Below are 16454 nucleotides of genomic sequence, written 5' to 3'. Positions count from 1 at the left end.
GCAAGTTCACAATTAGCCAGCTCATGGAGAAATACGGAAGGCATCTTTCAACAAAATCCATAGACAATGCTGCAACCACTTCTTAGCCAATTACAACTTGCCTGCAAATCCCGTGTCAGAACCACTGACAAGAAACTTAGGTGCTCCCTAACTTCACCCACGTCTGATTGATGTCCAGCATGGAAATTCAAATTCCATGGGGGTCGGGTGTTGGCTCAAGTTCTGCCCCTACCCACTCTCCCCCCTGCCCTCCACCTGCTGCCCAGTCCCAGAGAGGGTGAAGTCTCCTGCAGGCTGGGCCTCCATCTATCACACATGGGGTGACCAGGGCCAGAAACTCTGGCAGAAAGGGAGAAAAGGGTGTCTTGGGTCCCAATGCTTCCACACTTCCCATAAAAATAAAGCTATAAATTCGACATAGGTTTTAGGCCGGCTCTCAAAAGGCAGGACATAGATGAACAATAGTTTTTCTCCATCCTGCATGACAATTCACATCCATCTCATATTACAAGACACCGAAGATGGTATTTGTTATTTCAGTAATCAGATTGATCACAACACGGCAGCAAACAGCTAATTAAGTGAGTGCATAAAAGAGGCCAAGGAAATCACACCACACATTGCTTCCACGTTCATTTCACGCTCTTCTCTTAAATGACAATGACTCCTATATGCCTTGACACCCAACAAGAAGCCATGTAATAGCCCTGAGTAAAGGTCACTATTAGGCAAAGAAAAGAAATTATAAAACAATAAAATGTTTTCCTTTGGAATTAGTGAGAAGTACATTTCTTTTTTCTTAAAGAAGTGTAGTTGTTATTACTTTCGAGTAGCCCAGTAACTCAAACAAAATGATGTCAGCCACAGTGATCCCTGGGGCACCTGGTTTAAGGAAAGCACAGGTTTCCCCTTCTACTGCATGGAATTTACTCAATGTGTTGAAATTATTACTCAGATGAATTATTATTCAGGAGAATGAGGACACCGTACATGCAAACAAATACAGTAAACAATATTTTGAATGACACATTAGTTAGTTGCAGAGAAAATTTCCTTTTAAAACAAGTCATGATGGGATAAAGGCAGATGGGTGCATTTACCTCCTTGGCTAAAACTTGAGAGTACTCGATGTCCAGCTCATACAGCGTTTCAATATGGTCACTGGTAAACGCTATCGGAACCAAGAGGATATTCTTCCTCCCCCTCTCACAAAGCCCTTTGATAGATTCGTCTGTTTGAGGACCCAGCCAGGGCATTGGACCAACCTATGCAAAAGGTAGACGAATGTGTAAGTGGGCCATGCCTCCTGATGGTCTGTAGTACCCGTTTGCCCCCCTGGGCACACGCACTGCCCACTGGGGGCAAGAGCCACTCTTTACACCTGCTTGAATGGATTTTGATATTTTCACATGGAAACTTGAATCCTAGTAGTTGCCTCAATATAAATAAATAACAGTTTCTGTCATTGCAGCTAAAAGTAAAATATTAAACCAACGGAACTCCACAAGTCACTTGATTTCCCCTTCTATCTTACTCACTTGCAGATTCTTTCTGCCCACGGTGAGCCTTCAGGTTATGGAAGAGCCTGTCTATGTGTAAGAGCCAAATCTAACCATTTCACAACTCATAAAATAAATTTTACCAAAAGAGCTGGCTGCCCGCCAGTGTGGAAGCCACCTACCTTGGATTGCCACACCAGTCGGTAGGGGTTGCAGTACCCCAGCCTTTCCATGACATTTTGGACAGTGGCGCTTACCTCCTGAGGATATGGGTCGCCTCTGTTGACCACCTGCAGTGGAGACACAATGGGTGTTCAGTCATTAACACTGGGAAGGCCCCGAGAGCCTCTGACTATGTGCTGGCATGGTGTGAGCGCTGGAACACAGTCTTCCCTTTCTGTCTCCTGCACCAATGATGACATGGTCTGAGTTCAATCACCAAACTTCCTTAGTTCCACTTCATCATCAGCCAAAGAAAAACACCGCACTCAGTCATCTCTAACGTCCCTAAGAGGGTGGAGAATTCTATGTTCCATGTTATTCATGGGAGACTCACAAGATCTAACTAAGGAGGATGGTTCTCTCTCCCTCATCTGAAATACGAAGAGGACACAGAGAAGCTGGGCAGGATGGGAACTTCTACGTGGTGGTCATGTGAGTAGCTGATTTCACAACAGGAACTGAAACAGTGCTGCATGGACAATGTACAGAACGGCTGGATTTACAGTAAACCCTGGTGGAATTAGAGGAGGAAAGCAGCAGCACATCAGTGCAGGTTACGGGCACCTCCAAGAGTATGACCCACACCTTCCACTTCCTCTCTCCCCACCCTTCCTGCAACAATGGACAACAGGCAGACACTCTGTGCACAGCAAATGTTTCATACACGATCCCTTGTTAATACCTTTGAAAATTTTCAATGCAAATTTTAATGCTTTAAACATTCACTGTGTACTGACTCCCTAGCCCTCACCTGGCTTTATTTTCTTCTATAACATCTATTATATGCTAATCCACCATACCATTTTCGTATGTATTATGTTTATTACCTTTTCTCCCTACTCTCTGCAGACAAAGATTTTTCTGTTTTCTTCATTCCCATACCCTATGATATGGCTGGAAACAGTGACTGGAATATAGCAGGTGCTCAAAGAATACTGGTGAAATGAAGTATACTGACAGGTCGGGCACAGTCGCTCATGCCTGTAATCCCAGCACTTTGGGAGGCCGAGGCGGGCTGATTGCCTGAGGTCAGGAGTTCGAGACCAGCCTGACCCACATGGTGAAACCCTGTCTGTACTAAAAATACAAAAATTAGCCGGGTGGGGTGGCACACACCTGTAATTCCAGCTACTCGGGAGGCTGAGGCAGAAGAATTGCTTGAACCCAGGAGGCAAAGGTTGCAGTGAGCCAAGATTGCCCCATTGCACTCCAGCCTGGGCGATAGAGCAAGACTCCATTTCAAAAAAAAACAATTACATATATACACTGACAAACTATTTTATGATTATTACTACTGGTCGGTTTAAAAGCCATGGGAGGCATAAATGTAGAAGGAATGAAGGAAACACAAAGTTGCCAATAGGACAGCAATGCAGTAATTGCTACAAACATGATCTAGCCATGGATGCTAAGATTAGGGGCAAAGTATAAGGAATAACTGAATCTCTATATTGTCTCAAAGTATCTCCTCCATGATATTTTTAATTACAAAGAGAAAAATAGTAATTTTAGGATGGATCAACACAGCAGACACACCCTTAAACAAGTGACCAGGGATCACACATCACCAGTAGAAAAGCACATTGACATCACAGACCCCCGGGTGTGATGCACAGAGGAAGGCCCCACACCCCTGTGGGTTCTTGCCAATGATGCATAACTGCAATCTAATCATGAGAAAACTTCAGACAAACCCAGATGGAGGGACGTACCACAAAACAACTGACATCCTAAAAATGACTCCTCAAAAATATCAACGTGTGGCGGGGCGTGGTGCCTCACACCTATAATCTCAGTGCTTCGGGAGGCTGAGGTGGGTGGATCACCTGGGTCCAGGAGGTCGAGACAAGTCTGGGCAACATGGCGAAACCCTGTCTCTTCAAAAAATACTAATATTAGCCAGGTGTGGTGGTGTGCACCTGTAGTCCGAGCCACTCAGGAGGCTGAGGTGAGAGGCTCACCCAAGTCTGGTAGGTTGAGGCTGTAGTGAGTCGTGACTGCACCACAGCACTCCAGCCTGAGTGACAGAGTGAGATCCTGTACCAAAAATAAATAAATAAACAAATAAAATCAAGGTGATGAAAGAGAAGCCAAGTATCAGTGTTGGTAGCGGTACAATGGCTGTGTAAGATGTTAACACTGGTCTCAGTGCTGGTAGCGGTGCAATGGCTGTGTAAGATGTTAACACTGGTCTCAGTGTCGGTAGCTGTACAATGGCTATGTAAGATGTCAACACCGGGAGAGGCTGAGTAGAGGGTAACTCTGCACTCTCCTCACCAGTTTTCTGTAAGTCTAAAAATTTCTTCAAAATAAAAAGTTTAAAAAGTTGTCAGAAGTGAACGTAGGGGAAGAGAAGAGTGTGCTAGATCATTGTTCTTTCTCACCTCTCCAACTGTCCTCCCCATACCTGACTTATCCTTATGACATCACAGCATTTCCCGGTCCCACAACAAGGCTCGACCAGCAAAATAACCTGGAGGCAGCGTGCTCTGCCCCCAGGTGAAAGAATAAGGAAGCGAGGCCAGGGTGACAGGAGGCAAGGCAGCACCTGGAGTCACCACATACAAAAATGGGTTTCAGCTGGGCACAGTGGCTCATGCTTGTGATCCCAGCACTTTGGGAGGCCAAGGTGAGTGGATCACTTGAGATTGAGACCAACCTGGGCAACATGGTGAAACCCTGTCTCTACTAAAAATACAAAATTTAGCCAGCCGTGGTGGTGTGTGCCTGTGGTCCCAGGTACTCAAGAGGCTGTGGCAGGAGAATCGCTTGAACCCAGGAGGTGGAGGCTACAGTGAGCTGTGATCGCACCACTGCACTCCAGCCTGGGCAATAGAGCGAGACCCCGTCTCAAACAAACAAACAAACAAACAAATGTGTTTGCTCTGGGCTGGTTCAAGAGCTTCCCTTCTGGCATCTCAGGCGAGGTCTCACCTTACATAGGATGAGGCGGCAGGAGGATGGACATGTGAAAAGGACTGTATGACACCAGAAAAGGAAAAGCAAACCCATTAAAATAGGCCGGCTTCCAGAAGAAAGGAATTTATCTCCAGGGCCTCCTACCGCCCACCCACAGCAGAGAAAATGAGTAGAGGATCTGCAAGGGCTTGGCCCTAGTGGCCACCAGGGGGCGGTAAGGCCCAGTTACAAGCGTGGCCCAGACACTGAGGCTGGCTCCATTCCCGACGTTGTTAAAACTTCAATCACATCTATGAAGATGTAATTATCCACCTCTCTGGCTTGGAAAGCACTGGTTTTAGGATACAATGCCAGTTCTGAGCAGATGAAACTGGTTACTTATTCCAAGCACTTCTATATATCATACAGTACACTAGCTTGATCATTCTTGTTTCCAACAATATAACAGCTATGGCACAGATTGTAGCATCTGGATGAATAGCCTAGAGTAATATGATGAACTAAGGAGCAGCCAGACCCCAACTTGATCCTCTATATTCACTTGCAAAAATGTGGTCCTGAGTCTTAGCAAACTGCAATGGCTGCCTGGAATTCAAACAGCCCCTAATAAGTCCATCCAAAAGCATGGGACTGAGAGCGCTTTGTCTGAATGGAGACCCTTCCACTCAACACACAGAAACATCAAGCTGAGCTCTGCCGACAGGGCAGGCAAAAGCAGCCTTCTCTTAACTGTCCCACTTATTAGAAAGTCTTATACATGAATATATCTTCAAGTTATCGTTTTAAAGAAAAGAGGAGCAAGGTGTGGTGGGGCTCACACCTGTAATCCCCGCACTTTGGGAGGCCTGGGTGGGTGGATCACCTAAGGTCAGGAGTTTGAGACCAGCCTGGCCAACATGGTGAAACCCAGTCTCTACTAAAAATATAAAAAATTAGCCAGGCATGGTTGTGGGTGCCTGTAATCCTAGCTACTTGGGAGGCTGAGGCAAGATAATTGCTTGAGCCCAGGAGGCGGAGGTTGCAGTGAGCCGAGATTGCGCCACTGCCCTCCAGCCTGGGCAACACAGCAAGACTCTGTTTCAAAAAATAAAAGAAAAGAGGAAAAGATCTACTTACATTATTATAATTTGGATTCATTGTTATGAGGTTTTAAGAAGTGAGGCTAGTTACGTTGGCACCAAGTCTGAGATTTGAGAATTCATTCTTGCACTGGGCTTAGGACATAATGGAAGCTGGACCCATTTCACACATTTAGCAAATGAAATCACCCAATCCTCTGTCACTAGGTCATCCAAGAAAATGTTCGTACTTACAGACATCGGCAGTGAGTGGGCAGAAAACAGAATGACCACCTCGCTTCTCTTCTCAAGTGGAAAATGGTCCAGTTCCTTTAGAATATGATCTGCAAAGCACTGAGGGAGTAATAAGAAAGGAGGATAAAGAGGAAGGGGAGAAAGAAATGGAAGGAAAAAGAAAATATTTTTTAAAATGAAGCCTACACCAAAAATCTCAGAGCAACCCTCAAAAAATCCGAACTCTCTTTTTAAAAAAATTGCAAACAGTCCAGCCTCTCAGCATTGGTTTCTCATCAAAATGGATCATAACGGTTTCAGGGGGCCTAGGGAATTTGCTGGGAAACTTCTAAAGCTCGCTAATGGCTCACTGCAAATGCGGGCTGTGGATCTGCTTCCCCTCGGGAAGGACAGGGCACGCTTCCAGATGGAAAGGAAACACAGATGGGAAGGAGAAGTTGTTTTAAGACTTCTCATTTGCTCTGTTAGCAGGAAAACAGCTTACAGCGTCTTTCTAAAGCCTCCTTAGTTTGGCTTTCAGACATACCACATTAAATACATTAGTCAGGAATAGGAGGGAAATAAGAAAATACTGTTCTATTTTTATAACATTTTCTTCTGAGCCTCGTATCCCCATCAAGTTAAGTTTTATAAAAACCTTCACAACAACAGATGATAGGTGATACCCACCCATTAAATTCACAGAGTGAGGAAAGATGTGGTAAACTTAGGGGCTCATTCAGTCACATCTGTGGAACTTGGGAAAGAACACGGTTCCTGCCTCTCCCTCCAAACCTCTGTCTACCAGACCAGGGAGCTCCCTTCGTTTAGCCGGCACTTTGATTCACGTCGATAGGTGCTGAAATACCAGAACTGAAGGGGCTTTCTTTCATCTTATACTTTAATCATTCTGTCATTTAGCTTATAAAAAATGCTACAAAACACACAAATGGGTCAACTGACAAAATCAGAATATGAATGTAGATTAAGTAAAAGTTTAAATATTGATGTTAAATTTACTGAAGTTGAATGTTGTACTGTGGTTATGTAAGAGAATATTCCTGATTTTAGAAAACACACATTTAAGTGTTTGGGTTTAGAGGATGATGATATATGCATAACTTATTCTCAAAAGGGTCAGAAAAAAATCATGTATATACAAACACAGAGACACACACATACATACACACACAGGGCATGTGAATGATAAAGCAAGTAGGAGATACATGTTAATAACACATCAATAGGCCAGACGCAGTGGCTCACGCCAGTAATCCCAGCACTTTAGGAAGCCAAGGCGAGAGGATTGCTGGAGCCCAGAAGTTCAAGACCAGCCTGGGCAACATGGAAAGACCTAATCTCCACAACATTTTTAAAAATTAGCAGGGCATAATGGCACATGCCTGTGGTCAGCTACTCAGGAGGCTGAGGCAGGAGGATCACTTGAGCCCCGGAGGTTAAGGCTGCAGTGAGCTATGATCCTTCCACTCAACTCCAGCCTGGGCAACAGAGTGAAACCCTGTCTCGAAATACTAATAACACAGTAACATAGGTAAAAGAGTAGATGAGAGTTCCTTATACTGTTCTTAATCTTGTAACTTTTCTGCATATCTCAAATTATTTCCCAATTGTCCTTTGTAACTTTTTAAAACTATAAAGGACAATTGATCAGAAACATGTAAATCTGCACTTGTTGGTATTTTGATATATCAGTGGTCAGTGAAAACTATGGGATAAGCAAACTATTCCCTAATAAATATTGAGATATTATTAATCTTTCCAGAACTCTTGAAATTTGGCAAATAAATATCCTAAGGCATAAAATGGTACCTAAAGTTCAGTTCCCTTTTCAGAATTTATAATGCAAATTCTCAGTAAATGTGATAGGATTAGATACAAACAAAACCAATATTTTCTGGTCTTTGCAGTGTTTGGAAACTAAGGATGCTCAGAAAGGATTATTTTTGGGCCTCAGCCTAGATAAGGAGGCCCACTGCAAGGTTTATACAGGAGTCTAGAACATAAATTTGCCCCAATTAATCCAACAGCTAGATAAATACCAATATTAGAGAAAACAGTAATAAAATGGCTATTTGGAGCAATCACTACCTATGCCAAGTAGAAATGTGGATTCGAAACAGAATTTGTAGTTTTAAACTATATTTTTTGTTTTAGTTTAGGGTTTTGTTTTCTGGTTTCCAAAAATGTCATATCATATCCAAAGCTTAGTGCTTTTCTTTTCTTGGCTTGCAAAGCTGCAAGTAAAAACACAAATCATACGGCCTGCAACAGCCTCTAAGCCGTCTTCAAAACTGAGGCGCCATGGGTAAGGAGAAGTGCTATTTAAATCACCTAAAACCCATCTGCGGTATTTTCCAGGCGCAACCTCTCTGCAGAATGAAAGAGGCACCGAGCCTCTCAGAGCCTTCAATCACACCATCTAGGAGGGCGGATAAATGCCTCTAAAATTCCCTTTCATTTTATGAACAGAGACTTCCTCAGTTAAGAGACCTTTCCATCGTTCTGCTTCCCCCCTTTTCAAAGGGCTGAATTTTAATGCAAATCTAATTACTCACTTGATCAGGGCAGGCAGATGCTGTGCAGATCCCTCCATTCCCTGCTACCACATGTCAATGCTGACCTGAAACCCCCCTCCTTTCCAATCGCAGGCCTCCCAGAGCAAAACCCAGGCCGCTGGTGCTTCAGGCAGTAACTGGCTGGACCCAGCAACACAGCCGTCAATGGTGCACACAGAGACCACAACTACACCCACCCCTAAGGGTAAGCTCCTTCACTTTTTACTTAAAATTGGATTTCAACCCAAGTGTTAACTCTTTATATGCCTAAGGAACACTGCTCTGGGGAGAGCTGGCCTGATTTCAATGATGTCTAGCACCATCTAGTGGTCACAGATTTAAGTGATACCAGGCTTCTAAAGCTGTTAGTAGGGTTTTTTGCCAAGAGTCAGAAAAGGTTCAGGGAGTGAAAAATAAAATGGATAAAATCTAAATGACTTAATATTTCCCCTACCTAAAATAACTCAAAAGCAGAAACTTCTACTAGCAGAACAAAATTGTATTTGCCTAATTTAGGGCAATATTTTACCAATTGCCCTCTCATTTTTGACAGGCAGAAAAGAATATAGTAACATCAGTTCAAAGCTATTAACTTTAGAACTGTAATTTTAATTTATTCTCCTAAAATCAAGCATCTGTTAATAAAAATATTATATATATATAAATTGTACAGAAGAAATATGAAATTTAATATGTAAAACTTTATTGGAACATTCAATTTATTTTCATGTCTCAGAAAATGTAGATATATTACTTTTACATTTTAAAAATCTTTTGACATTTTAAAGGATTTAGAAAATAGAAAATTTAATTCGTTGGTCAGTCATTCAGCCTACAAATGCGAGTTAACTGAAACACCATGCACAATCTTTAATGCTCTTCGGGTCATAGGAAACACAAAACTCAAAATATTGTTCTGTTATGGTTTGGGACTAATAGCATTAATCTGAAGAAAGAAGACTCTAATCATTTTAATCTTTAAATGTATTTTCTCTTTTCATAATAAATCAAGAATATAATACTTTTATTTAATCCCTAACACACAATTTAAGCAAAGGAACAGTAAGGCTCAGAAGGACATCCACAAACCCAGAAGGGACAAGAAGCTGATACACACTAGATGCTGGGGTGACAGGCAGCTGGCAATTACTGGCTTACCTGGATGAGGAGGTGATGTGTGGGCCACCTGTCAATAGTGCTCCACTTCATCGTGGGCTTCCGTCCCACTTGATTATAGTACCTGTAAATGGCATTTAAGCTGCTGCCTGAAATATACAGAGGCCACTTAGTAGATGCATTTTGATTATGGTGAAAATAAAAAACAGACTCGTAAAGGTAGTATATATAAGTTCAAAGCAGGTAACTGCTTCTATACTGAATCAGTCTAATTACAATCATTTCAATACTCTAAAATGCATATAGATTTAACTACCCTGCAAATGAAGATCACTAAAAAGCAATCAATTTCAATGGACTTTCAAAGATTATTGATGTCAGTTCTAGTGAAAAACAAGATGACTGTAGAGTTATGAAATATAAGCAGTCATATTTGCAGGGACCAAGTCTTACAATTGAAAGTATGTTGGCCAGGCACAGCGGCTCACGCCTGTAATCCCAGTACTTTGGGAGGCCGAGGCTGGTGGATCACCTGAGGTCGGGAGTTTGACACCTGCCTGACTAACATGGAGAGAGCCTGTCTCTACTAAAAAATACAAAATTAGCCAAGTCTGATAGTACACTTGTAATCCCAGCTACTCGGGAGGCTGAGGTAGGAGAATCGCTTGAACCCAGGAGGCGGAGGTTGCGGTGAGCCAAGATCACGCCATTGCACTCCAGCCTGGGCAACAAGAGCGAAACTCCGTCACAAAAAAAAAAAAAAAAAAAAAAAAAGTATGTTATTTTTTTTTTCAGTTACAAAGGTTATCAATCCCATTATAGGAAACGTATGGGATGGGGAAGAAAGGAAAAAAGAAACTGACCATTATCCCAGCATGCTAATTACAGTCATTGTTTTACTCTAATATGGTTTTTTTCTTTATAGATGTTTTGTTTTACAAAGTTGTAATTTTTAATACATATGCAATTCTGCATGCTGAGTATTTTGAGCATCTTTACTTAATATTAAGAGATAAATATTTTCCATGTTACGATAAAAGCTTTGTAACTATTGTTTGTTTGTTTGTGAGGCGGAGTTTTGCTCTTGTTGCCCAGGCTGGAGTGCAATGGCACGATCTCGACTCACTGCAACCTCTACCTCTCAGATTCAAGTGACTCTCCTGCCTCAGCCTCCTGAGTAGCTGGGATTACAGGTATGTTCCACCATGCCCGGCTAATTTTGTATTTTTAGTAGAGACAGGGTTTCTCCATGTTGGTCAGGCTGGTCTCGAACTCCCAACCTCAGGTAATTGGCCCACCTGGGTCTCCCAAAGTGCTGGGATTACAGGGGTAAGCCACCGCACCCAGCATAACTATTGTTATTAATGGCCTCATGATAAGGAGAGAAAATTATTGAGGTTCCTGTGAGCTCTCATTCCCTAGAATAAAGTAAATGGACACCAAATCGTTACAAGTAATCTAATAAACTTATTCTATAAGAGAGAGATGGAAATCATGAAAATTCAAAGCCAACACGAAGGTAGATGGTGTCAACCCAATGCAACCTTTTCCTGTCTAGGGGAGTTAGCATTGGGGTCACACCCGAATCCTATGAAACCAAGTCTAACACACAGCCTCTTCCTCAATCTTAACAAAGGGCAAGTCCCGAAACATTTCTATGCTTTCCATCACCAACCCACTGGGCTCTCTAACTATAAGAACTATTAGTTAGCGTTCCAATTTAAAATGTTAGGAGAGAGCATATTTTAAATCAAATATACTCTCAGACTAAGACTCAACTTCCAAAACAAGAAACAGGTTCAATTTTGGTGAGTAGAGTACAGAAGAATTCAAATGGACTCCATTCAAGGTTCAAAAACAAGCTCTCCAGAAATCAAAAAGTTGTCACCACCATATTCACATTACAGACCACACTTCACAGGTGGATATCATTTTCATATGTGCAAGAGGGCATCTGGACATACGTGTAAGGGAGCATCTGGCATTAGCTCTTTCAGGTTGTGTGGAAATATTCAACAAACAATCCAAAGAAGTCATTAAGAAAGAGAAAAATGTGACTGAGAAATTCGTTTGTGATGAAGACATACGCTGGCTCTGCCACAATAGTGCATGTCTAAAAGATCCAACAGATAAACAGCACCTGAGTGGCCTCGAAGAATTCATGTACTTCCCTAAGCCTTCCACAACTTGCATAGATGGATGTACCGGTCCTTCTATGAGATACACTCAAGGAAAACTAAGCACATGCTGAAGGTTTGCATACACTGTCACTTGTTAGAGCCAGCCCTGAAATACAAATCATAGTCAATCTCCTGTCATGTAAATAACAAACTTCTTAATTTATCTAATTGTGAGAGCAGCCATTTACATATTGAGGTGTATTTCTTAAAACAAGGCAAAAGTAGAGCTTAAAAATTCATAAAATCTGACTCCTTCTCCAGTAACATATGACCAGACATTTTGAAGTTGTAGTGGTGCATTTCAAAAAGAAAAATAATAATTCAGGCCGAGTGCGGTGGCTCACGCCTGTAATCCCAGCGCTTTAGAGGCTGAGGCGGGTGCATCACTTGCGGCCAGGAGTTTGAGAACAGCCTGGCCAACATGGTGAAACCCATCTCTACCAAAAATACACAAATCAGCTGAGTGTGATGGTGCGTGCCTGTAATCCCAGCTACTCGGGAGACTGAGGCAGGAGAATCGCTTGAACCCTGGAGATGGAGGTTGCAATGACAGAGCGAGACTCTGTCTCAGAAAAAAAAGAAAGAAAAGAAATGATAATTCCAACTCTGGAGGGTATCTGAGAACTCAGGCATTTTAATGGGTTCTCTGAACAAATATTTGAGGCACATAACAAGCTTTGACTTTTTTCAATAGCTTTTTGATTCTCCTTATGGTTATAGAAATTATAAACATTAATATCCGAAAGCTATTTGGGACTAAGACTGTGCTGACCTCAGTCCTTGCAAAGGAATGCAAACAAATGTATCTGTGGGTGACAGCAGCAGCTTTGCCTACAATGAATGATACAGAGATTGCCAAACACCGATTATTCCCCAGCTCCAGTTAAATATACAGAAAACAAGAAGCAGTAACATTTTCCAAAATCAAGAACACAGAAAATTTTGCAAAGGGAACCCCAAACTGGGCTTTAGTTTTACCAGCAACCAACTCATAACTGAAGCACAACAACAGCAATAAAATACCAGTATTTCCCATGTTGTATGGGCATCTTTGCTTTTAAAATGCAGTTACAATATTTGCTACATCAGTAAGAAAATCTGGGTAGCCATAAAAAGGTTTATCACACAAACCTAAAAAGAGCCTTAAGGTTCATTACGGATCCATTACGCAATGGCATTAAAGCACTGAACACTTACAGCTACTGCCTACCACCCCCCATTTGTAATTCCCAGCCAAGTGGCCAATAATTCAAGGGACAGATGGACCATGAGATTTCAAATGGACTGACCTGAACTCTCGTGTTTAAAGAAGACAGGTTGAATTTGCCATTCAAATTGCAAATGATTCATCCTTCCCTCCAGTAGTACTTACACTCCTTGGTTATTTTTGCCAGCACCGTATCTACCTTTCTACTGGCAGAGAGATGCCCTTACCTGTGGTGGAGCAGCTGTACTGTGGATACTGTGTGAAAGCAATAGCCCTTTCTAGGCCATCTCTCTCCATCTCCTCAATTGCTTCTTCTGTTAAAGGATGGACGTACCGAAATCCAATATAGTATTTGTGAGGGGCTATTAGGAAGCACACGTGGAAAGGAGAAAGTGTTAATCTTTATATAGATTCCTCAGAGTCACCGAACATAATGCAATGCCCAGAACAAAGAACAGTTCATGTAATTTCCTATGGCACTGACGGTGGAGGCGAGTTTAGCATATTCCTTGGATCGTATCCACTCTTCAGCTGGTATGTGGACTTTTAATCACAATTTTCTGGGATCAGCACCCCACCCACACATCTTTACTGCACAGTGGGTTTTAAAACTCAAACTTCTCTTCCTAATTCTCTGTTCTTGGCTGGCCTAAGAAAGTCTCAAGAGAAAGGAGGAAAAAACAACACTGATTCTAAAATATAACTTCCTCTTGCATACCAGATACTATGGTAGACACTGGGCATTTTTTTTTTTTTTTTTTTTTTTGAGACGGAGTCTCGCTCTGCCGCCCAAGCTGGAGTGCAGTGGCTCGATCTTGGCTCACTGCAAGCTCTGCCTCCCGGGTTCACGCCATTCTCCTGCCTCAGCCTCTTGAGTAGCTGGGACTACAGGCGCCCACCACCATGCCTGGCTAATTTTTTTGTATTTTTAGTAGAGATGGGGTTTCACCATGTTAGGTAGGATGGTCTCGATCTCCTGACCTTGTGATCCGCCCGCCTTGGCCTCCCAAAGTGTTGAGATTACAGGCGTGACCCACCGCGCCCGGCCATATTTTTTTCAATCATTTAAACCTGATTTTTCAGATAAGGAAACAGAGACTCTGAAGGTTAACTGAACTACCCAAAGTCATACCTTGCAGGTGGTCGAGCTGGAATTAGAGCCTGGGTCTCCCGACCCATGCTTCTCACTCCTCCCAGAAGCCCCCTCACCCGACTCCTATTACCCAGTTCCCTGAAACCCCAGGCCAACTCGTTTATACATAAAAAAAGAAAGAGTTCTTGGATATGTAAAAAAATTCATTGATAATAAATGATTAAAATGATTCTCCTCATTACACATATAAAACAGTGCTTAATTTGGAGGTGCCACATGGGATTGAAAGTCATCGTTCTTGGTACCTAAATGGCCCATGCCTGATGCATATCCTCGTGTTCTTTCCCTGTCCCTTCCCTGTCCTTTCACTAATACTCTCCTCTATCTTCTTTATCTTCCCGCATCTTCCTTTCCTATGGTTCAAAAACATCCACACCACATAATTGCTTAAGCATGTATAAAGTCATAAAACTACAAGTTTCCTAAACTTACTTAGTCTTGTTTCCTTGTCTTTTCATAGGATTACATATAACTTACACTCAGGGATGACAGTGAGAATCACTACATGAATGTCAGGTAATAATAAGACCATGATAATGTTACTGTCCAAAGCATTAGCAAGGGGCTGCAACTATGAATGTGACATAAATTGCCACAAGAAACATTTAGGTTAAAGTGAAGGAAAGGACGGGAGTTTATCTCATTTAAACATAGATATATACAAGGATGACATTCCTCCTAACTTGACCCAGAGAACTATGAGCCAATGGAACACATTCCCAAGGGAGAAGCAGAATGCCGTTAGGCGAGAGAAGCACATGTGCGCACAGAAAGACTGGTTGGACTGGGGACTGCAAAAGAGAGGAAGGAAGTAAAACTGAATCATTTTTAGTGCTCTGTCCATTTTCAGGCCACGAATTTCATGCTGCCTTGCATAAAATGATCACTAGCAATTAAAATATATCAGAGGAGGGTGGCCGGGCGCGGTGGCTCAAGCCTGTAATCCCAGCACTTTGGGAGGCCGAGACGGGCGGATCACGAGGTCAGGAGATCGAGACCATCCTGGCTAACACGGTGAAACCCCGTCTCTACTAAAAAATACAAAAAACTAGCCGGGCGCGGTGGCGGGCGCCTGTAGTCCCAACTACTCGGGAGGCTGAGGCAGGAGAATGGCGTGAACCCGGGAGGCGGAGCTTGCAGTGAGCTGAGATCCGGCCACTGCACTCCAGCCTGGGCGGCAGAGCGAGACTCCGTCTCAAAAAAAAAAAAAAAAAAAAAAAAATATATATATATATATATATATATCAGAGGACATGATCCCATAAGCAAACTCCAAATGACTTAATTGTTCAAAGATTATGTGCTTTGTGCTAAAAACTGCCAACTATTACAATACCATCAAAACCCTTGAAGCAACTCTTGGTGATGTGAGCTGAGGTTTAGCAAGCAAGTGGAAACTGTTTTCGAATCTACTTTGAAACAATACAATGATCAGAATGACATCCCCAGTGCTGCAGGTCAACTAGCTTCTCACATTTTCTTTTCACCTGTCCAGTATCTGAAGATTACAGTCTAAATGCCTGGAGTCTGGGAGTGCCTCAAATCGTGCACACTAAGAGGTAGAGGGGCTGCCCTTGCAGATAAAGACACAGCAGGTGGCCACATTTTAAAGTGAGACAGAGGAAAATACCCTAGAAAGAACTGATAATGTTTTCTAAATGCTTTCTAAAGACAACCTGTAAACACATATTGTAGAAAAAGCGGCAATGTACTCTCCAACTGCGCATATCCTGAAGAACTAACAAACAGTGTTCACGGAGGCCCCTTGTCCACCAGGATGGGTTTCACACAGAGGCTGGCTGTCCCTGGAAGGACGCAGGGACGGGAAGGAGCATCTCTGATGTTAACCAGCGCCACATCTCATGGGCACATCTGGCCAGAGTGAGCCCAAAACACATCACTCACTGGCCTAGCCTAGGTACCCTCACAGCAGCCGTCTAATGTAAACAGTCTTCAGCAAGAACTACTAAAAGATAGAGAAACTAGATTTTTAAACGGCAAAACTTCATTAATTTAGCATATACAATAGTTCAAATGTCCGATTTGTACATGATTTTTTGAAAGAAAAGTTTGAAATACGTAGCAAATGCTTCTTAATTTGTATCAGATCTGAACCCTGTGCTAATCATGAATTAAAAAGCTCACGTATATTGAATTTTTGTCATGTTAATGCCTTTCAGGATTATCTCATTTAATTTTCACAAGGATCTAGGAGTTGGGTTCTATTACCAACCCCATTTTCTAGCTGAGGCTTAGTGAAGTAAGTAAACTGCCTGAACCAGAGCAGGGA

At 42.5% G+C, this 16454-nt stretch overlaps 1 protein-coding gene across 13 annotated transcripts in view; it reads right to left on the bottom strand.

Annotated features, from left to right (window-relative positions):
* Positions 1-16454, bottom strand: part of FECH (ferrochelatase) — a 73313-nt gene that overhangs the window by 39678 nt on the left and 17181 nt on the right. For all 13 annotated transcript variants that reach the window (XR_010582829.2, XR_010582831.2, XR_010582832.2 and 10 more), the window contains exons 5-9: positions 13239-13373; positions 9667-9773; positions 5954-6052; positions 1682-1789; positions 1101-1265 (exon numbers count right to left, since the gene is read on the bottom strand). Coding sequence is in view for 6 of the 13 variants with exons in the window: in XM_074022466.1 (XP_073878567.1) it covers positions 1101-1265; positions 1682-1789; positions 5954-6052; positions 9667-9773; positions 13239-13373 (614 nt within the window). In the remaining 7 variants the exon portion in view is untranslated. The remainder of the gene's footprint in view (positions 1-1100; positions 1266-1681; positions 1790-5953; positions 6053-9666; positions 9774-13238; positions 13374-16454) is intronic.

Source organism: Macaca fascicularis, chromosome 18, assembly GCF_037993035.2.
Source record: "Macaca fascicularis isolate 582-1 chromosome 18, T2T-MFA8v1.1".
Taxonomy (NCBI): Eukaryota; Metazoa; Chordata; class Mammalia; order Primates; family Cercopithecidae; genus Macaca; species Macaca fascicularis.
The sequence above is the reverse complement of the archived record's forward strand: the minus strand, read 5'-3'. Positions and strand labels throughout refer to the sequence as shown.